Source organism: Oncorhynchus mykiss, chromosome 28 (genome assembly GCF_013265735.2).
Source record: "Oncorhynchus mykiss isolate Arlee chromosome 28, USDA_OmykA_1.1, whole genome shotgun sequence".
Classification (NCBI taxonomy): domain Eukaryota; kingdom Metazoa; phylum Chordata; class Actinopteri; order Salmoniformes; family Salmonidae; genus Oncorhynchus; species Oncorhynchus mykiss.
Window position 1 is genome coordinate 32108372 of NC_048592.1, and position 22980 is coordinate 32131351.

General features: G+C 43.8%; 2 protein-coding genes across 2 annotated transcripts; one reads left to right on the forward strand and one right to left on the reverse strand.

Annotated features, from left to right (window-relative positions):
- Positions 1–1398: 1398 nt before the first annotated feature.
- Positions 1399–10704, forward strand: si:ch211-13f8.2 (procollagen galactosyltransferase 2). The gene is made up of 12 exons (XM_036966025.1): positions 1399–1764; positions 2809–2919; positions 3125–3242; positions 3504–3638; positions 5668–5872; positions 6138–6257; positions 6759–6832; positions 7019–7125; positions 7688–7820; positions 8660–8787; positions 8952–9158; positions 9456–10704. The coding sequence occupies exons 1-12, from the start codon at positions 1526–1528 to the stop codon at positions 9739–9741; spliced, it is 1863 nt and encodes a 620-aa protein (XP_036821920.1). The 5' UTR covers positions 1399–1525; the 3' UTR covers positions 9742–10704.
- Positions 10705–11601: 897 nt separating this feature from the next.
- Positions 11602–21000, reverse strand: LOC110508991 (Krueppel-like factor 9). The gene is made up of 2 exons (XM_021589923.2): positions 20056–21000; positions 11602–14893 (listed from the first exon to the last, which is right to left on the reverse strand). Exons 1-2 carry the CDS (start codon positions 20549–20551, stop codon positions 14640–14642), a joined length of 750 nt encoding a protein of 249 aa, XP_021445598.1. The 5' UTR covers positions 20552–21000; the 3' UTR covers positions 11602–14639.
- Between the last annotated feature and the right edge of the window lie 1980 nt (positions 21001–22980).

Here is a 22980-nt window from a genome sequence, read left to right on the forward strand (position 1 = left end):
ATATCAGTCCCATGACTTGAATGGAATTTGTGCCACACATGCTAAAAAGTTAGCATGTGGAAACAGTGTCAGGGACACTAAACCAAAGGATGGATTGCTGTCATAGCTTGTCCATAGACTGCTTACAGGGTAAGGAAAACAATGTGTAATTTTGTAATCAGTGAACTATCCCTTTAAAACATACTAATAAGCCTGTAATGGGGAATGTTTGTTTGAATTTTGTTTGATTAATTCCTCTCCTGTATTTGATGTTCTGTAACTAAGTACGGATGTTGGTACATTTGACCTGTTAATTAAACTGCCAGTATCAAATACCAGTGATGTGGTTAAAGTTTGACACTGAGCCAAGGGCACACTGATATTGTGACACTGTGAATCTGTAGCCGCTGATGTTGTGTCTTCCTCCCAGCCTCTCGAGTTGGTGTTTACAGAACATTTGTTACTGTCTGATTAAAATATAAAGTGCCTTCTCAGAGAAGGACTGTTAGACATTTTCTCTGCTTCTGTGCCGGTGATGTCTCCCTTTTGCAACTTGTTATTAAACTTGATTTATGATTGATAATGCTCTTCTCTTTTACAACTGTACAGAAAACCATAAAATCCCCTATTACAATACCCCACCAACGTTAGACATCTATACAGAAAATCCAAAAATTGCTGAAATAAAGTATATGCAATCAATTAGATAATAGTGAGATTAACTGATAACTGACACAGACATTTTGGTGTAGCAGGAAGATCGGAATGCTGTGAACCCAGAGGTTCTGAGTTCAAAACCCAGGTGAGGACATGTTGAATAATAATTACTGTAATCATGTACGTCAAAGTGTGTTCTCTGGGTGGATCAGTGGTTCATCAATCGGGGCCTTGATTGGCTTGGCAACAGTAATAAGGGGTGGCATGTAAAGATATGTTTTTTTGGGGGGGCAAGAATGTTTCTTTGGGACCATCAGAAGACATTGTAAAAATGTATTTAGGGACATTGCAAGAACAAGCTGTGAACTAGACAAACCTCCAGAGGGCCATAACTGAACATTCTACTTTTTCAACATCATGAACACGGGAATGTTCTTGCAATGTTCCTATGAAACATGTCTAGAACATTAATATCTTATATTCTGAGAACATGGTAACTACGTTCTAGGTAAATTCTATTTGACATTGAGGAAATGGTCTCTTGGAAACGGTCCTTGCACATCACTGGGAATGTTCCTATGAAAACGTTAGGTAATAACATAATGAGTCTCTTAAGGGAACATTCTCTAAAGTTGTGGGAACGTTTGTATTTAGCTGGGATAGGTCTAAATTGGTAGTCCTACACCGCAAGGAAACCCCCCAGAAAACATAAATAATAAAACATATGGGTGGATAGATAGTCGGCTTACCAGCCGTTCACCGGTTGTCTTCACACTGTCTGCATCTCACCTACCAGATCAGTGCCACATACTCGACTTGCACCATTCACCCATTCTCAGCTGCAGTACATGTAGTTCAGGAGGGAGATAGAGCACCCCCTAAGGAAATAATGCCGTTTGAAATTGTGGGTTTCGGATTGCTTTTCTTGATTTTGATCGGGATACTCCCATACAACACCTGTACAGAAGACTTGATAACTGAACCCGTGGAACCTGTCCTTCCCGAGTCTTTGTTGCTGAAGCCCAAAGTATTGCTCAGTATTCTTGCGCGCAATGCGGAGCACAGTCTTCCCTACTTCTTGGGGTGCATCGACAGGCTGGAATATCCTAAGGATCGTATCGCCATCTGGTAAAACATGTTAAATTTAATATTTTGTTCCACATTGTTTCTTACTTTTAGATATTTTAACCTTTGAAATAAATACAATTATTTAAATTATTTATCATATCCATGGTTAGTCAGAGTATGATTAGCTCACTGAGTGATGTAAACTAAAGCAGTCATGTATTGTCACATTGTTGCCCACCAATTCCAGAAGACACCCCATGCTTTCCTTTTGGGAATATTGGGTGATTTTGTGTAAAGAGCATCAGATTTTTGTTTTGAATTGTAAAAATTCCTCAGTTCCACTAAGGATGTTACTGAGGTGGAGTTCAATAGATTATTTACAGTATCTCCCAGCCCTATGGGATAATTATAACTGCATTTTACCATAAAAAATGAATCAAATATGTATCAATCCCTGAATGGAGGGCACTTTCATTGGGCAAAACCTATTAAAAACCAGTTGCTGTCAGTGGATTAAGTGGCCTGAGTTCAACCTCTCTACCGAAATACTCAGAGATGAATATGAGATGAATGTGAGAAGAGTAAATAGTGGTCTGGGAGCAGAGAGAGAGGGTGAGATGTGAAGTGGAGTGGCACAGCACTGGTAAATGACAGCGACCAGGCAGAGAGAGAGAGAGAGAGAGAGAGAGAGAGAGAGAGAGAGAGAGAGAGAGAGAGAGGGAGAGAGAGAGAGAGATAGGGAGAGAGAGAGAGAGAGAGAGAGGGAGAGAGAGAGATAGAGGGGGAGAGGAGAGGGAGAGAGAGAGAGAGAGAGAGAGAGAGAGACAGAAATAATAAAGAAGTCTATGCTGATATAATACTGTAAGATGTTTTTATCTGAAGACACTTACATCAAATGACATGCTATGTAGAAATCTGGTGTCCTGAATCTCCGTTCATCATGCTTAAATCTAGGTTTAATCTGTGTCTGGGAAACCCGGTCCCAGGCTCATATGGGAATCAAATTTAAAACCATGGTGTGGAAAGCACTATGCTCCAACCAACTGAGCTATCTGATCCAGCCAGTAGCTCTAGTGGGCTGATGCTCTAGCCACTTTGTTCCAGTGCTGCTGCAGACCACAGTGTGGACAACACCACAGCCATGCTGCAGGAGTGGATCAGAGGGGTGCAGAGCCAGTATCACTCTGTGAAGTGGACACCCATGGAAGGACCAAGGTGAGCACACACTGAAATACATCCTTCCATTTTTCTCCACATTCACTTTTACATGTCTTCTTCTCAGACGACCCACCTTTCCCTGTGAAGCTGGGGTGTTCATAACTATCAATGACACTGTGCACTCTTGTCATTCAATATCTATGTCAACAAATGTCAAGAATAAAGACCTCTCCACTCATTTCTCTCCTTCCCTCTCCCCTAGCTCGCATGTGGGTGAGTTAGGGCCGAAGCACTGGCCTAACTCTCGGTTCACCCACGTGATGAAGCTAAAACAGGCTGCTCTTAGTTCAGCCAGGGCTCTCTGGGCTGATTACATACTGGTGAGGTCACCCACAACTCAACACAGTGGGACAACAACACTCAGTAGTAGGTGTCATTAGGCACAGAGGCATCACATTTTGAGATGGCAAACTGTTTTGTTTTAGGCACTGTTTACTGTTACAGTAACGACACCTTCATTTTTTTAAAGCTGTAACTGGTCGAAAGGACCACAAATAGCCAATTGTGAATCCCCCTCACTTTACTTGAGCCAGCCCGCAGAAACCCAGAATTTCCACTGAGATGATTCCTTCTTCAATCAGTTTGTGGACACTGACAACTTGCTGACCAACCGGCGGGTGCTGACTGAGATGATAGCAGAGAATTTAACGGTGGTAGCGCCCATGTTGGAGTCCCGCGTCCTCTACTCCAACTTCTGGTGTGGTGTGACCCCACAGGTACACCCTTCATTAATCTCTGTCACAATCTCTCCAACTTCTTGTGTGGTGTGACCCCACAGGTACACCCTTCATTAATCTCTGTCACAATCTCTCCAACTTCTGGTGTGGTGTGACCCCACAGGTACACTCTTCATTAATCTCTGTCACAATCTCTCCAACTTCTGGTGTGGTGTGACCCCACAGGTACACCCTTCATTAATCTCTGTCACAATCTCTCCAACTTCTTGTGTGGTGTGACCCCACAGGTACACCCTTCATTAATCTCTGTCACAATCTCTCCAACTTCTTGTGTGGTGTGACCCCACAGGTACACCCTTCATTAATCTCTGTCACAATCTCTCCAATTTCTTGTGTGGTGTGACCCCACAGGTACACACTTCATTAATCTCTGTCACAATCTCTCCAACTTTTTCTGGCCCACAACTAGACCCATTCTCAGAAGACAACTTTATTGTTTAGCTGCCATCCAAATGTTTATTCAATCTGAAGCATAACACTTGTCTGTCTGCCTGCCTGCCTGCCTGCCTGCCTGCCTGCCTGCCTGCCTCCCGCCCTCCCTCCCTTCTGTCATCTTCTCATTACTACTCCCCTAGCCACTTTCCCTTAGTGATATATGACTGCATGATTGGCCTTCTGTGATCTTCGCATCACCACTCCCCTAGCCACTTTCCCTTAGTGATATATGACTGCATGATTGGCCTTCTGTGATCTTCGCATCACCACTCCCCTAGCCACTTTCCCTTAGTGATATATGACTGTATGATTGGCTCTTCTGTCCTTTACCATTTTTTCTTCTTCTGGTTTGTCAGTTTTATATGGCATTGATAGTCAATTAAATTAGCGAGTATGTCATTTTTTTTTAGAGATACACTCAGTGGCCAGTTTATTAGGTACACCACCCCGTTCACGAAAATGGATTGTTCCTACAGACAGTGAGTCACGTGGCCATGGTTTGCTATATAAACAGGCAGACGGGCATCGAGGCATTTAGAGACTGTTTGGTTGAACGTTAGAAGGCAAAACAAGTGACCTAAGTGACTTTGAGCGTGGTATGATCGTCAGTACCAGGCGATTCCAGTATCTCAGAACCCCCTCCTGGGGTTAACACGCACAACAGTGTCTAGGGTTTACAGAGAACGGTGAAACAAACAAAAAAAATCCAGTAAGCGGCAGTCCTGTGGGTGAAAACAGCTTGTTGGTGAGAGGTGGAAGGAGAACAGCAAGAATCGTGCAAGCTAACAGGTGGGCCACAAACAGGCAAATAACGGCTCAATACAACAGTGGTGTGCAGAACGATATCTCAGAACACACAACTCGGCTGTACTTGTCATGGATGGGCTATTGCAGCAGACGACCACACCGGGTTACACTCCTATCAGCTAAAAATAAGAAGAAGTGGCTCAAGTGGATGTGTGATCACCAACACTGGGCAATTGACGAGTGGAAAAACATTGCCTGGTCCGACGAATCCCGGTTCCTGTTGCGTCGTACTGATAGCAGAGTCAGGATTTAGCGTAAGCAGCATGAGTCCATGGCCCATTCTGCCTGGTGTCAACCTTACAGACTGGTGGCAGTGGTGTAATGGTGTGGGGAATATTTTCCTGGCACACGTTAGGTCCCTTGATACCAATTGAGAAATGTTTCCATACCCCAGAGAATTCAGAATGTTCTGGGGGCAAAGGGGGGGTCCGACCCGGTACTAGATGGGTGTATCTAATAAACTGGCCACTGAGTGTAGATATCAAGAATCTTTGTAACCCATGATGATTTATACATTTAATGCTCATTAAATGTGTTTTCTTTTGTTTATTCATTGTATTATACCACCTTGCTTTTGTGTTCGCTCACCATTGTATTTGAAGATTTAAATTATTCACATTTCCGGGGAGCATACCATTGGAATTTTTTTATTCATTAAAATGCATTTATGTCAAGGGGCCACAGAAAATGTAACGATGGGCCGGATTGTCCCTAGGGATTCTATTTAAGTTTCTCTGATCCACTGTGTCTCTTCCTGCCCTCTTAGGGTTACTACAAGCGCACCCCTGAGTACATCCCCATCAGGAACTGGAAACGCCAGGGCTGTTTCGCCGTTCCCATGGTGCACTCTACCTTCATGGTGGACCTGAGGCGGAGCGCCACCCGGGCGCTGGCCTTCCACCCTCCACACCACGATTACACCTTCCCCCTGGATGACATCATGGTCTTCGCCTTTTCCGCGCGGCGGGCAGGTCAGTCATAGAGTCATAATGAATTGTGTTAAAATGCTCAGTTTCCTTACTGTGTATTGAATGTGTGTCATATCTTAGTTCAAATAGTCATTGTTTTCTTTCAAATACTTTAGTTGCGCTTGATTGAGCTTATCTGGCGCAGTGGAACCAGTGGAATAGCCGGGCTATGTGGCACTCCAGGCAGGCTCAAACAAACACTCAATTATTATTTATATGTATTATGTTTTATGTGTCTAATTAGTCACAAACCTGTGACTCCATACAGATGTGCAGATGTACATATGTAATAGAGAGCATTATGGGTATTTGCCACTGCCTCTGAAGCAAGAGCAAAGTCTGGAGGAGGAGGTGGAGAGCTTTAGCCACACCATGACCGAGGCTCTGAGTGAGTACTCTGATGCACACACACCCACACACACACTCACGCCCACCCACACACACACACACACACACACACACACACACACACACACACACTCACGCCCACCCACACACTCACTCACGCCCACCCACACACACACACACACACACACACACACACACACTCACGTCACCCACACACTCACGCCCACACACACACACACACACACACACACACAAACACACTACCCTCACTATATTTTAACGTATCTCCCCTCTCCTACAGACCAGTCTCTGTGATGCCGTTTGACTTTCACTTTCACAGCCGTGTCAGAATTCTCACTCTTCTGTTATCTCTTCTGCTTCTCCGTCTCTCTCCGTCTCTTCAGAGAATCCCTAAACTGGTCATTAATGAGAGACTGACGAATTCCCTTACAAATCATAGATGGCAAATGTCTTAACACAGTGTGATCTGCTTTTATCTTTTATCTGGTAATAAGAGTCTAATACAGGTATTTTTCTTCAGTCGATTACCTCATGAAGCCGTCCAAATACATGCACCATACAGCTAAACCTCTGGAAAAGATGGGATTTGATGAGGTACTGAGAATGTACTTACAGTATATCTACACTACTGTATATCTACACTATGGTATATATTTAGTCATCCACGGTCATTGTTTGAAAGAAATCACAGAAACATCTATTTCATACAAATCATAAGAAAGGTGATTATGGATGGAACAGTTGGATTTTAGTGACCTGTTCTCCCCGCCTTCATTCTAGATCTTTCTGATTAATCTGAAACGTCGCATTGACCGGCGGGATCGAATGCTGAGCACCCTTGCCGTTCTGGGCATTGATATCACACTGACAGAGGCGGTGGATGGCAAGTACGACACAACAATCCAAAAGCACTTTACATAAGCGTCTGCACCTGTTATTTCAGACGGAAATAAAATACATTGCCTGCTATCCATACTGAATCCTCACTCCTCTCCACTGTGGTTCCACTCAGGCTCCTGAGTGGCGCAGCGGTCTAAGGCACTGCATCTCAGTGCTAGAGGCGTCACTACAGACACTGGTTAGATTCCAGGCTGTATCACAACCGGCCGTCATTGGGAGTACCATAGGGCGGCGCACAATTGGCCCAGCGTTGTCCGGGTTTGGCCCGGGGTAGGCCGTCATTGTAAATAAGAATTTGTTTTTAACTGACTTGTCTAATTAAATAAAGGTTAAAGACAAGATGTAATAAAGTGAGCATGGATTCCTCAAACATGAAGCTTTGATGTATTATCAGTGTCTTCATTTTCCTTTGATCTTTTGTTCTACCGTTCTGAATTGAATCAGAAAAAGAACGGGTGCCAACACTGCACAGGTGCAAAATCTAGACCTACGCACCTGGGCTGGGTTTGAACATTTAATTATGTTTTATTAATCTTTTATTTTCTTCAGAGCCCTGAACTCGTCCCAGCTGCAAGCGATGGGCATAGACATGTTGCCTGGGTACAAAGACCCGTATTCGGGGCGTGTGCTGACGCGAGGGGAGATCGGCTGCTTCCTCAGTCACTACAATATCTGGAAACAGGTACACATCTAGTCTATACATGGAAACAGGTACACATCTAGTCTATACATGGAACAGGTACACATCTAGTCTATACATGGAAACAGGTACACATCTAGTCTATACATGGAAACAGGTACACATCTAGTCTATACATGGAACAGGTACACATCTAGACTATACATGGATCAGGTACACATCTAGACTATACATGGATCAGGTACACATCTAGACTATACATGGAAACAGGTACACATCTAGTCTATACATGGAACAGGTACACATCTAGACTATACATGGATCAGGTACACAAACGTTGCATAAAAATCCTAATAAATATTTAGAGCTGCCACTTTTATTGATAACGGTACACCCCTTTCCTGCAGTCAAATGACCAGATCGCCCTCTAGTGGCCTTATGGGTGGAATGTTCATAGTTAATAAACTTTCCTTTCATTTTTTGGCCCAAAAAATCTGTTTTTATGTCAAACGGTTTTGTTGCATTTAAGTCGTCTGTGATGTATATAAAGTGTAATATTGGGATACAAACTCAAAACTGAAAACATTTCAACTCTACATCTGACATGGTACATGTGTCTTCTTTTTTGTAAGCCCATAACCATGTGTGTGAGGTGTATACTTTAGTTTCAAAGTAGATTTGTTTAAGATCACCAAGAATCACTCTGTGTGACCCTGATTTATCCCACTGCAGTAAAAGGATAATGATATGTAACAGTGCTCAAACTACTTTAGATGTAAAGATATAAGATAGAAAGCAATGTCACTTGTTTTAATGTATCAAGTATTTGGAGATTCACACCCTGGCTCAGTGGCTGTCCTGTGGTGCATGTCTCCCCCTAGGTGGTGGAACAGGGACTGCAGCGTGTGCTGGTGCTGGAGGATGATGTGAGGTTTGAGCCGCGTTTCCGCAGCAGACTGGTGACCATCATGGAGAACGTGGACCGAGTGGGACTGGACTGGGATCTGATGTGAGGGCTGATTGGCTGCATACACACTCGAACATAGACAGGCAGACAGACAGACACGATTCCAACGTGTGTCTGATCTTAGGATGCAGCATAATAGTGTAAAATGGCTTCTTTTTCTAGGAATGCTTTATAAATTGACGTTTCTCTCCCTCTCTCTCTCTCAGCTATGTGGGGCGTAAGCGCCTGCAGGTGAAGCAGCCGGAGCGCTGGGTGGAGGGGGTCAGTAACCTGGTACACCCTGACTATTCCTACTGGACCCTGGGTTACGCCCTCTCCTTGCAGGGGGCCAAGAGGCTCCTGGGAGCCCGGGCCCTGGGCAAGATGCTACCTGTGGATGAGTACCTGCCTGTCATGTTCAACAAGCACCCACGGTGAGTTCCAGTGGTCGGACAGGCTTTTGTCTTTTAACTGCAGTGTCCATATTCTCACTCTATCGCTCTCCCGCAAGCACCTTATTCACCAAGCACATGCTTGTTGAGTGACATTTGTCCCTGCAAACCCAGTGTTTTCTGATCTTAAGAGACCAGGTAGAGATTAAAACGGTGCAATCAATATGGCGGTGGTTCCAGGCAGATCTTCCAATGGGCCTTTTGGAGCTAGGAGAAGAGTTTGTTTTCATACCGGGCATGTGTTGTTTTTTAATTCTCCTCAACTCTCCTTGCCCTCAGGGAGGAGTACATGGCCCAGTTTGAGCAGAGGGACCTGCTGGCGTTCTCTGTGGAGCCGCTGCTCCTCTTCCCCACCCACTATACTGGCGAGCCAGGCTACTTCAGCGACACAGAGACCTCCACCATCTGGGACGATGAGGCCACAACCACCGACTGGGACCGGCAGAACACTCAGCGAAGCAGCAAGCAGGACGGCCAGGGACGGCCTATGCCCCCAGGCATCGCCAAGGAAGGAGGAGGCGTGCCCTCACCCTCCTCTGCCAGTAATCAAAGAGATGAACTCTGATGAGTTGAGGTCACATAAACACACACGTTACTCCTATGATTAATAAATTAAATCTTACATTGCCATATTGGCTGGCAACATTCTTATCTCTTGCTTGCTACGGCTAACTTACAGTCACATCAAACAGTGCAGCCAGAATAACAACAGTAGCTGCATTTGTTTAAGCTGTTTTCTAGTGAACTTTATTTGGATACATGCTTAACAATGAGCTAACGTGGCGCGATTTCACCTGGCATATCATTTTTTTATTCAACCTTTATTTAACTAGGCAAGCTAGTGAAGAACAAATTCTTATTTACAATGATGGCATTGACATTGTGCGTTCACAATTACATTTTACTCTCTCTTCGGGACACTGTTGATCAGAGGAGCTAGCCAACAACACACCGAATACAATCACTTCAAACTGAAGCTGGAAATACTGCAAACTAGCTGCATCTCGTTTCCTTTTTTCAATTGACATTGCTTTGTATATATCCACCAAAAATTATGTCAGCTGATTCATGATTTCGACTGGTTTAGAAACGCTGCCTGCCTATCTGTCTTGCCCCGACCCATACACATTCATTACTATGGAACAGCTGGAGATCTCATTTTAATATTGAAACAATGTTGCAAATGTCGGAAAGACAGACAGCAAGGTTTATACAAACCTCCGCTGTTGAAAACTAAATGTTAGTCTAAAAGAAATGTGATTTAATGTCTAGATGCTTTTTATAGTGGAGATCAGGTTTATCACTTGCCTGGCTGGACTGATGAGACAGTGGATTGTGCAGTCAGATGGAACAGAGTAAATAGGCATTTTAATGTCATAGATTTAGCCGGTGGTAATTTGTGGATTAGACACCGACTGGAATGCGGTTTTAACCCATCAGCATTCTGGATTAGACCCATCCGTTATATAATCAGGATTATAAACTGGGTGGTTCGAGCCCTGAATGCTAATTGGCTGACAGCCGTGGTATATCAGACCGTATGCCACAGGTATGACAAAACATTTATTTTTACTGCTCTAATTATGTTGGTAACCAGTTTATAATAGCAATAAGGCACCTTGGGCGTTTGTGGTATATGGCCATTATACCATGGCTAAGGGCTGTGTCCAGGCTAGCCGCGTTGTGTCGTTCATAAGAACAGCCCTTAGCCGTGGTATATTGGCCATATACCACACCCCCTCATGCCTTATTGCTTAATTAAAGAACGATGCCTTTTAGCTGTCTGCAAACACTCCAGCTGATTGTATTAGTTTATAGGGCTAATTCACCCAAATGACATATTGGATTCCTTACCATGTGAGCAGTCTACGGACAAGGTATGACAGCAATCCATGCTTTGGTTTAGTTTACCTGGTCACTGTTTCCAAATGCTAACTTTTTTTGCCTCTGTGGCACAAATCCAGCGCAAGTCAATGGTTTTGATATTAGCATTTTTCTATCTTAATGGCCAAGTCATCCTAAAGTATCTAAAAAGCTCAATGAAGTTACTAAATAGATCATTTGGACACGAGACGCGAAAATGTACTTACACAGGTACCGTCGACTTGCATTGGATTTGTGCCAGATTGTAAAAATATTGCAGTTGTCAAGTAAACAAACCAAATCATGAATCAAGGATTGTGGTCATACCTTGTCCGTAGACTGCGTACAGGGTAAGGAAACCAACATGTCATTTTGTATTTTGGGTGAACTATTCTTTGCAAGGGATTGATCAAATTGTCCTTACTTTGAAAGCCATCTACGGACAACCTTCCCTTCAACTTAACAATATTCACGAAAAAGTGGATATGTCAAGTATAAAGCAACATTTATATACAGATACAAGTTAGTCACCTGTTAACAAGAAAATAACACACACAAAACATTTAACTTAAGGTTTTTATTTATTATGAAAAAGTACTGGCAGTCTGTGTCAAGCAAACAATGGAACCGAATTATTAGTATATGTTCCATATCACAAAACAATAAGCTATGGGAAAAATGAATTAAACCACGCAAATTATAAATCCTAATAAATTAATCCTTAAAATAATAGCAACAATACATGATTACACTTGGGTGTTGCACAGGAAATATGGAAGAAATGTTTAAAAGACACCTGAGAGTATAAATATCAAAGAACCAAGTTGCAGCATTTTTTCAATTAGTTCCACAGGTCCTCTTATCTACGTAACCAAAGCTCAAATAAGAGGTTTCTTAAAAGAGTTATTGATGTAAAAATTTGGCTTAACAAAATTCTAAAAATATTGGTTCTTATACAAACAATGCAGCTGTGTAGATTTGTTTAATTAGTGTACAGTGGGAAACAATTAGCATAGTATGCCCTATAAGGTGTTCAGCGCCGATTAATTACATTGTTTGAGATATGGTTATGCCCTCTCCCCCCCCAGCCAGATTTAGTGTAAATTGAGTTATTGGTGACTTTATCTGAAGGGAACCTACATAAGCACTTTATAACCCATACAGTACACATTTAAGCAGTTAATGAATATTGCATAAACGTTTGTTAACTGCAAATAGTGACAAAACTGAAATATCAACTTGTTAACATAAGCATTTATGCAATGTTCATGTACTACTTATGAATGGGTTATTAAGTCCTTATGTAGGTACCACCGAAATGAAGTGTTACAAAATGTACCGCAGTAGGTCCAGACTAAACTGATCTAAGTAGCATTGTGCCACATGAAGGGTAGTGGTACATACTGAACACTTGTGAGATGCAAAAATTGATGATCAGCACTATTGAAACACCACAGGTACGTAATATACTATGGAAAAAGTGTTAAGCACAGTCAAAACTCTGTACACGGAGCATACATCAAGAATATAGACAAGACAACTAAAGAGATGTTTGTTTCCCTGGCAGAGTGTAGTTTTCACTTGAAGAACACAGGAAGTTCAAACCTAAGGCTTGATTGTGTTTAGAAGCGTTTCATGAGAAAAGGTGAGTTTCTTAATGGAGTCCCTTTTTGTCCAACTGCTTTCCAAGGGAAGACAAGTATTACACAAACATTGCGAGGTAAATTGTTACCCTTTGTGTGAAATAATCATAAATTTGGCGCGAGGCAGACTTGCTGTCAGAAAATTAAACAAATACATTTGGAAAATGATGACATCCATGAAGACATTTTCAATTCATTTGAAAACATAGCAAACACTTTCACTACGTCATATTGTGGCTTGGTTTGAAGTAGTCCATTTTTGTTCGATAACTGCCAGCAGTTACCGAGAGCTGTAAACAGATAAGAACTTGTGAAAATGTGTACAAACGGCAAAAGCGTTTCAACATAAAAGTTACAGGTACATCCCATTACAATGGAACTAACAGTGACCAAATGATGCAGCAAGAATGATCCATTAAAGTCAGTTGGTTAGTAAAGACAGAGAAGGAAAATATTGGAGGGACTGTATGACGAGAGAGGTGCCTTAGTCACGCAATTCAATCTTTCTGTGGAAGAAATTACAGTTATAGCAAGACTCTGAGAGCATAGTGTCTGAGAAAAGCCACATACATAGAACCAAGTCATTATGCTCAGCAAAGAAACAGTTTAAAAAAAACAACACATAATAGCCCCAATCTATCCTTTATCGCACTTTCCTAAAGCACTTGGACAAATGTGTCTGACTAACCTAACCATTGGTTATAATAAGTATAATGAGATCACGTGTATCTTTATCAAATTCCACAGTGTTCAATTGTAGAAGCATATTAACACAGTGAAAACCTGTCACACAAATTAGCCAAGTAGCTAGCATTAAAAGCAACCTCTGGTTAAAAGTGGTATATTGCATATGTGTATTTGTAATGTGCCGACGAGTCGGCGTAAACCTGTAGCAATGATTCAAACTGTAAACATGGTGCAATAATAAGTATGAAATAGTTTAAGGCTTTCTGAATTTCCTGAAGTGTTGTTCACTGAGATAAAGTAATCATGTCCATAAAGATGGACAGACAAGTGGAAACTGTAGAAAGTGTCTTCTCTTTCTCTAACAAAATGTAATTAGAGACACACGCTTACTCACAGGCAGCGCTATCCTATCCAAGTGTGTAGTCTGTCACCCCTAATATAAGGACTACAATTCATCACAAGTATTACTTCCTCTAATATTTGTTCACGATATTCTCTACAATAGAAGGTTAAAGGTTATATACATTTGCATCCGTAACGGACCTAGTATTACGTGTATCATTCGTCAAGGTTTCATGGATAGTAAAAAGAAAATTGAAAAGTTGATCTAGAATGAATAAGAATGGTGTGTAACCAGCTAGTCTTCAGCGGTTTAAACCATTCATCATCATTACTGAAAGTTAAGTTGACCAGCATTTAAAATTATAATACAGTAAATACGATATTACAAAAACATTTTTTTATTTTTATAACTAAGCCAACTAATTTCCAACGACAAAAATGCATGGAATGTGCAACCTCTTGAAACTGAGGACATGTCATCAGCAAAGCTGCTACACTTTTAGTTGACCTCAGCCTCTCTACGCCTCTAGTTAAATATCACAAAATGGCGCTAGCAAGAAAGGAAACAGCCACAGTAAAAAAGCATGGAGCACCATTTCTCTAAAATAAGCCGAGAAAGGAAGGACAACATTTGGCTGATGCATGTGCTGAGACTGAGGAGTGAAGACATTGAGAATTCCCTGCATGTGTGAGTGTTTTTCAGTTAAAGGTTTTGAGTATTAGTTGAGCGTTGAGACTGGTGTCATCTTCATCCGTCGGGGTGGGTGGTGAACGTGCCCCCACCTAGATACTGTTGTGTGGGGGGAGTTGTGACAGACAGGCCTGGCTAATGGATCTGATTGGTTAGGACCTTTGGTTAGGACCACTCCCTGTTACCCTTGCTGACCCCAGCCCTAGACGTGGGAGTGAACCCACTGACCCCTGCACTCTACTGGCCCATGGCTGGGCTGGACGCCCCCTGTCCCCCAGGGGACGAGGCCTTGCGGCCCAGCATGGACGGCTGGAAGTCGGGGTGGCGGCGGGCGTGCTTGATCAAGTGGTCGCTGCGCATGAAGCGCTTGTCGCACAGCGGGCACAGGAAGCGCTTCTCGCCTGTGTGTGTGCGCGTGTGGCGAGCCAGCTCGTCCGAACGGGCAAATTTTTTCTGGCAGTCGGGCCAGGTACAGGGAAAGGGTCGTTCACCTGATGAAGGGAGACAGAAAGAGAGACATTCAAATGAACATACTGAGTGTGACACAAATGTCAGACTGGCAAATATTCGCCCTGCTCGTTCCAGTCACTAACACTAGATATGCAGCGGTCGGTAGTAAGCTAGACCCTTGACAGACCCTTGTATACCCACCAAGTGTATAATATTATCAGCATCCATTTTCTTTATAACACAAAAAGGTCATCCACCCCTTCTGCTCTATTTAATGCACCAAATCAACCTACGTTATAAAGAAAAACCTACTCTGGTCATGGTTCATGTTGAAGAGAGACATTTTGAAAAGTGAATGCAAAACGTAGACAGGCAATAGATATTGACACTCATAGGGCAGACTAACACCAACATACAGTGGGTGGCCATCTTAGAAAGGCACCCTCAACACATCCCATAGAGATAGATAGAGGACTCTCATGCCCAAAAGCCTATTTTAGCATGGGCAGCGCATATTTGAGGACTTTCGCCATTTTGAAGTATCAAATCAAATTTTATTTGTCACATGCGCCGAATACAACAGGTGTAGACCTTACAGTGAAATGCTTACTTACAACCCTTAACCAACAATGCAGTTAAGAAAATAAGAGTTAAATAAATATTTACTAAATCTAAAGTAAAAAAGTAACAATAAAATAACAATAACAAGGCTATATACAGGGGGTACCGGTACTGAGTCAATGTGGAGGCTATATACAGGGGGTACCGGTACCGAGTCAATGTGGAGGCTATATACAGGGTGTACCGGTACTGAGTCAATGTGGAGGCTATATACAGGGTGTACCGGTACTGAGTCAATGTGGAGGCTATATACAGGGGGTACCGGTACTGAGTCAATGTGGAGGCTATATACAGGGTGTACCGGTATAGAGTCAATGTGGAGGCTATATACAGGGGGTACCGGTACTGAGTCAATGTGGAGGCTATATACAGGGGGTACTGGTACAGAGTCAGTGTGGAGGCTATATACAGGGGGTACCGGTACCGAGTCAATGTGGAGGCTATATACAGGGTGTACCGGTACAGAGTCAATGTGGAGGCTATATACAGGGTGTACCGGTACAGAGTCAATGTGGAGGCTATATACAGGGGGTACCGGTACTGAGTCAATGTGGAGGCTATATACAGGGGGTACCGGTACAGAGTCAATGTGGAGGCTATATACAGGGGGTACCGGTACAGAGTCAATGTGGAGGCTATATACAGGGTGTACCGGTACCGAGTCAATGTGGAGGCTATATACAGGGTGTACCGGTACAGAGTCAATGTGGAGGCTATATACAGGGTGTACCGGTACAGAGTCAATGTGGAGGCTATATACAGGGGGTACCGGTACAGAGTCAATATGGAGGCTATATACAGGGTGTACCGGTACAGAGTCAATGTGGAGGCTATATACAGGGTGTACCGGTACCGAGTCAATGTGGAGGCTATATACAGGGTGTACCGGTACAGAGTCAATATGGAGGCTATATACAGGGGGTACCGGTACAGAGGCTATATACAGGGGGTACCGGTACCGAGTCAATGTGGAGGTTATATATACAGGGGGTACCGGTACTGAGTCAATGTGGAGGCTATATACAGGGTGTACCGGTACAGAGTCAATGTGGAGGCTATATACAGGGTGTACCGGTACAGAGTCAATGTGGAGGCTATATACAGGGGGTACCGGTACTGAGTCAATGTGGAGGCTATATACAGGGTGTACCGGTACAGAGTCAATGTGGAGGCTATATACAGGGTGTACCGGTACAGAGTCAATGTGGAGGCTATATACAGGGTGTACCGGTACCGAGTCAATGTGGAGGCTATATACAGGGTGTACCGGTACAGAGTCAATATGGAGGCTATATACAGGGGGTACCGGTACAGAGTCAATATGGAGGCTATATACAGGGGGTACCGGTACCGAGTCAATGTGGAGGTTATATATACAGGGGGTACCGGTACTGAGTCAATGTGGAGGCTATATACAGGGTGTACCGGTACAGAGTCAATGTGGAGGCTATATACAGGGTGTACCGGTACAGAGTCAATGTGGAGGCTATATACAGGGGGTACCGGTACTGAGTCAATGTGGAGGCTATATACAGGGTGTACCGGTACAGAGTCAATGTGGAGGCTATATACAGGGGGTACCGGTACAGAGTCAATGTGGAGGCTATATACAGGGGGTACCGGTACCGAGTCAATGTGGAGGCTATATACAGGGTGTACCGGTACAGAGTCAATGTGGAGGCTATATACAGGGGGTACCGGTACCGAGTCAATGTGGAGGCTATATACAGGGGGTACCGGTACCGAGTCAATGTGGAGGCTATATACAGGGTGTACCGGTACAGAGTCAATGTGGAGGCTATATACAGGGGGTACCGGTACCGAGTCAATGTGGAGGCTATATACAGGGTGTACCGGTACCGAGTCAATGTGGAGGCTATATACAGGGGGTACCGGTACCGAGTCAATGTGGAGGCTATATACAGGGTGTACCGGTACCGAGTCAATGTGGAGGCTATATACAGGGTGTACCGGTACCGAGTCAATGTGGAGGCTATATACAGGGTGTACCGGTACCGAGTCAATGTGGAGGCTATATACAGGGTGTACCGGTACCGAGTCAATGTGGAGGCTATATACAGGGTGTACCGGTACCGAGTCAATGTGGAGGCTATATACAGGGGGTACCGGTACCGAGTCAATGTGGAGGCTATATACAAGGTGTACCGGTACCGAGTCAATGTGCGTGGGTACAGGTTAGTTGAGGTAATATGTACATGTAGGTAGAGGTAAAGTGACTATGCATAGATAATAAACAGAGAGTAGCAGCATTGTAATGCAAATAGTCCGGGTAGCCATTTGATTAATTGTTCAGCAGTCTTATGGCTTGAGGGTAGAAGCTGTTAATGAGCCTCTTGGAAACTAAAGTTTAAAAAAAATAACACGATAAAATAACGGGGCTATATACAGGGGGTACCGGTACCGAATCAATGAACGGGGGTACAAGTAGTCAAATGGGTGGGACTTCCTATGGGGGAAGGAAGAATCACATAACATAGAATCAATTCCATCCAGGTTACCAGGAGATCGGCCAGTGAATTATACTCCTGAGGAAACATTCCAAAACTGTAGGTGGCAGTAAATCAACAACCCTGGCCTTGTATCTGTTCAAACAACACACTCTAGGTGGCAGTGTGCACACGTTCTGTTTGTTTGCCAACTCAGAAGTAGTAGATGAAGAAAATTGACTACTTCAAAATGGAGATGGCCTCAATAGTATATGCCATTTAGCAGACACTTTTATCCAAAGCGACTTAAGGTCATGCGTGCATACATTTATCTTATGGGTGGTCCCAGGAATCGAACCCACTACCCTGGCGTTACAAGCGCTGTGCACTACTGAGCTACAAAGGATCACTAGAGCTCCCAAGACGGTTTTCATGGGAATATTCTAAAATCCGCATAAAACATTTTCCCACCAGAGATGCGTTACCAACAAATTGATTTATTGCGAATAAAAGTAGGTGCGTGATGAGGCAGTGCACATAAAAATAACGTGTGGTTAAATTCCCATGCACCAAATACAAAATACAAGGTGAATGGGTTTCCATCGCATTTTCGGTTCTACTGATGGATTTGCCACAAAAACTGTTGCGTTTTATAGCGAATGTGCCCACTCTGGTCTTGACACGTGTGCTCTAGCCAACAGCTCACATATACAGTGAGGGTAGGCTACTTAGATGATGATATGGATAAGAGGCAGATTTTTTGTCACACGGTAGCCTAGCATCGGTCATCATGTCACTAGAATAAGACCCTCTATATTTATTGGAAAAGAGCATCAAACTTATCACCTAGCACTTTCACCAGCCTGTGAAGTTCATCATAATTTATTCAATCTGTAGCCGAATAAACTGCATGTTTCCCGAGTCGTAGTGGGACAACCACACAACATATCGCATGACTACAAGTTTACGTCGATGTGATGGTCATTATATCAATTTTTGCGAATAAATTCGTTTCCACCGTTGAGGACAACCTTTATGTTGACTAGACTGTAATGCATTAAGGTATCCACAATGTGCAGCCTCCTACGCCTATTTTGTGGCCCTAATACAATAGAGTAACATTGCTAATAGGAGTCAACCCAGGACAGACGAAGGGGTGCCAGGAGCTATATTCAAGACCGCAAAGCGGATCTTCGTTTTGCAACACTCCACACTCCCACTCACTGGTCATGGCTAGAAGGGATACCAATTTTAGCTCGCAAGTGATTCCATGGAAATCACATCCAATTCAATCTGCTGTAGAACTCGACAACGCAAACTCTCGTCGTAGTGAACGGGACTATGACGTTTTTGACGAAACCCTTCTAGCCATGAGCCACTCACCCCCGTTTTGTGGGCGTTCCCTAACGATTTGTTCTATTCAGCTCGCTTTCCTGTTCTAATCCATCACTGACCCTGAACACCCCCCCCCCCTCCCCCCCCCCCCCGCACTGTGCGGACACCTGGGCAGTGGACACCTGATGCATGTATACAAAGTTACAACGCTAAACATACCATTTTGACTGGGAAAACTATGGCAGCAATGGCTGATTTCAAGAAAGATGTTTTCGAAAAAGACGTGACTGTTACACGATGGCCACATTGATGCGAGGTGGGATTAAAAGATTTGGCTGTTGTGAGTTGAAAGAATCACCGAACCTGCGCAAACGCCCCGAATGTTATATTTAATCTCGAACTCACTTCGTATGCAAATCAACCCAGTTGTAGCATGTTCGTCACTAGCCTATTTTTCGTCCAGCCCCATTCTTTTGTTCGATTACTTCTTTGTTATGAGCCCTCTGAGTTTTTCCCCTTTTGTTCTGGGAGTATTGTAACGTTACTAACTCGCGGGTAAACGACTCGTCTCGCCCACCCAATCGACAGTGTATCCCCGTGAAGAAAAACACTTTTCTTCAGTCAGAAATATGATAATTGTAGATAGGAGTGACTCACAAAGGGGGAAGTGCTTAGTTAGTAAGGACAAACTTGAAGTTCTGAATCAAATTGCATAATAAAATGATATTTGTGGAGACTATAGCTAATTCCCTATTTTTTAAATAGTTTAAGCTATATAACAGCCAGCTATATAATTGTACCTGTATGGGTTCTGATATGGGCTTTCAGATGAGATGATTTTCCATAAACTCGGTCACAGCCGTCGTAAATGCACTGATGTCGCTTTACTGGGGACCGAGGCGTCCCTCCTCCCCACTGCTGTTGAGTAGCATTGTACTGTCCAGGAATTGGAGTAGCAGAGGGGGTCATGGTTGGGGTAGTTGAGTCAGACAACGTGGTGTAGCCGCTCTCCCCACATGAGGAGTTGCTGCTCTCCGAGTAGGCCGACATGGACCGGAACTTGCCGTGGAGGTCCGTGAGGATCCCGGCCACCGTCATCATGTTGGCCCCTTCGAGTCTCAGCGTCTCGCGCACCTCCCTGTCCTCGCTCGACCCTTCGGGCTCCCCAGGATGAACGGCCTGGGGAGGGGGCTGGGCGGCGGGGACAACCGGGGTGGGTCGGTGTAGGACGGGACCGCTAGAGATCGACATCAGACATTTGGCGGCTAAGTAATCTGAATACGCAACCATCGACATTCTTGTTTTATGTCGTTGACTTTAGCAAGTCCTTTGTAAAATGTTGTTTTGTTTTCGGTGTCGTCTTCGAAGGGGACTAGCCAGAGATTTCGACTTCGTTATGTCAGACGAACTCGTTGAACCGACTTTTCCAGCTATCCCTCCCTATACGTCACAAAGTCTTGTCGATATGTGTGCTCGAAATTATATAAAACAAAAGCAAAAAACTATACTGCCAAAACGTGCCCGTGCCTCCAGCCCCACATGCATGCTTTACATCATCCGAGGGCTCATTGTGTCTGCCTCTGAGAAGCCGGTCAAACCTACGTCCACCGATACAGAGCAACACGCACAATCTGACGTTGCGGACTGACGTGAAGAGCAGGCGTGGTGGATGTGTATCTCAGTGGGTGGAAGCGACCGATACAGCAGCGTGGAAAGGTGGTGCTCTGTGCTTGAGTTGAGGGTGTAGCCCTACTGTAAATGGTTTATCACATTTTATGACTTCCTCTTACACCCTATTTCTCCTTTGTCAACAACATGTATATGAAGGACTAAAAATACATGTGCTATTTCAGCAATAATTACATTTTTTGTTATTTTTTATTCCATTACCATAGTGCATAATTATTTATATGCTGTATATTAGACTTATGGATTATTTTACTCTTTACTCTGAAAGTCGTTATTCTATTTTAAGGTCTAGTACCTAAGAGCAGAGGCTAGACAACGACACTAGATGTCTCTCTTGTCCCTCTTCTTCTTTAGCTTCTGCTGACTTCCATATATAGCATCACATAAACAGTCACACCCCATTTTCTCTGGCTGGCTGTTTGTGAAGCCATCTGTCGCACCATAATTACTCACTTGGAAGCTTAACCAAATCTGACCCCAACAATGAACTGGTGGATATCATCGTTCCGTAATAGAGACGCAATAGAGCCTATAGGCTATACGATTAATGAAAATGACCGTTATGTACACTTCCATCATAATATAAAAACATGGATCACCCTTGATTACAGTGTTAGGGGTGGGATATAAGGGTGCATAGAACATTTGGGTCACAGAACATACATCTATTGTATATGCAACAATATGACAACCAGGTTGCCATAACATTGTCGATTCTCACTAAAAAGCAACAAACATAAAACTTTAAAATCCCAAATGTGAGTTGTGCTTTTCTGTCTGGAAGGAACCCTTCTTTATCCATAGGGCGGTTTATATACCCTAGAGTGTCTTTGCATTGAGGGGAGTGGGGGGTAATGTTGTGTCAAGTGACTGGCTCAGTGGATGTTCGTAGCTCCAGGCTGGAAGGTATTTCCTGATTGGATACTGTGAGTAGTGCTGGTCACTGTGGAAACAGGAGCAGGCACAAGCATGGCCATTCATTGCCTGTGTGAGAAAAGGGACTGTTCTTCAGTCCAACTACTGTACTTACAGAGTCTTGGAAGCCAGGGCTGCTGCAGTGACTTGAGAATGGTATATGGCACCAATCAGGCCTTTGAGGACTGGAGTTGCCCACCCCTGTTATATGACACCAATCAGGCCTTTGAGGTCTGGAGTTGCCCACCTCTGTTATATGACACCAATCAGGCCTTTGAGGACTGGAGTTGCCCACCCCTGCTATATGGCACCAATCAGGCCTTTGAGGACTGCAGTTGCCCACCCCTGCTATATGACACCAATCAGGCCTTTGAGGACTGGAGTTGCCCACCCCTGCTATATGGCACCAATCAGGCCTTTGAGGACTGCAGTTGCCCACCCCTGCTATATGGCACCAATCAGGCCTTTGAGGACTGGAGTTGCCCACCCCTGCTATATGGCACCAATCAGGCCTTTGAGGAGAGGACTGCAGTTGCCCACCCCTGCTATGTGGCACCAATCAGGCCTTTGAGGACTGGAGTTGCCCACCCCTGCTATATGACACCAATCAGGCCTTTGAGGACTGGAGTTGCCCACCCCTGCTATATGACACCAATCAGGCCTTTGAGGACTGGAGTTGCCCACCCCTGCTATATGGCACCAATCAGGCCTTTGAGGACAGGAGTTGCCCACCCCTGCTATATGACACCAATCAGGCCTTTGAGGACTGGAGTTGCCCACCCCTGCTATATGACACCAATCAGGCCTTTGAGGACTGGAGTTGCCCACCCCTGCTATGTGGTCATGTCTCATCTTCATAGTTTTCATTCTACTACACAGTAAGATATCTATGGTTTTGATTGGATTTGTGATTTGACTTATTCCTAAAGTTTGTTCTCATTTCGGACAGGGATGACTGACTGTTTTTCAGTGAAGAATGGACAGTAACTGTTGATACATTTTGAAAAATGAGAAAATGAGTTCCTACATTATGACTACTGGCATTTGCAAATTAGACATTTCAATTGCAAATGAGACATTTCAACATTGAATCTGGGGGTTTCACTGAGTTTTTTAAGCTT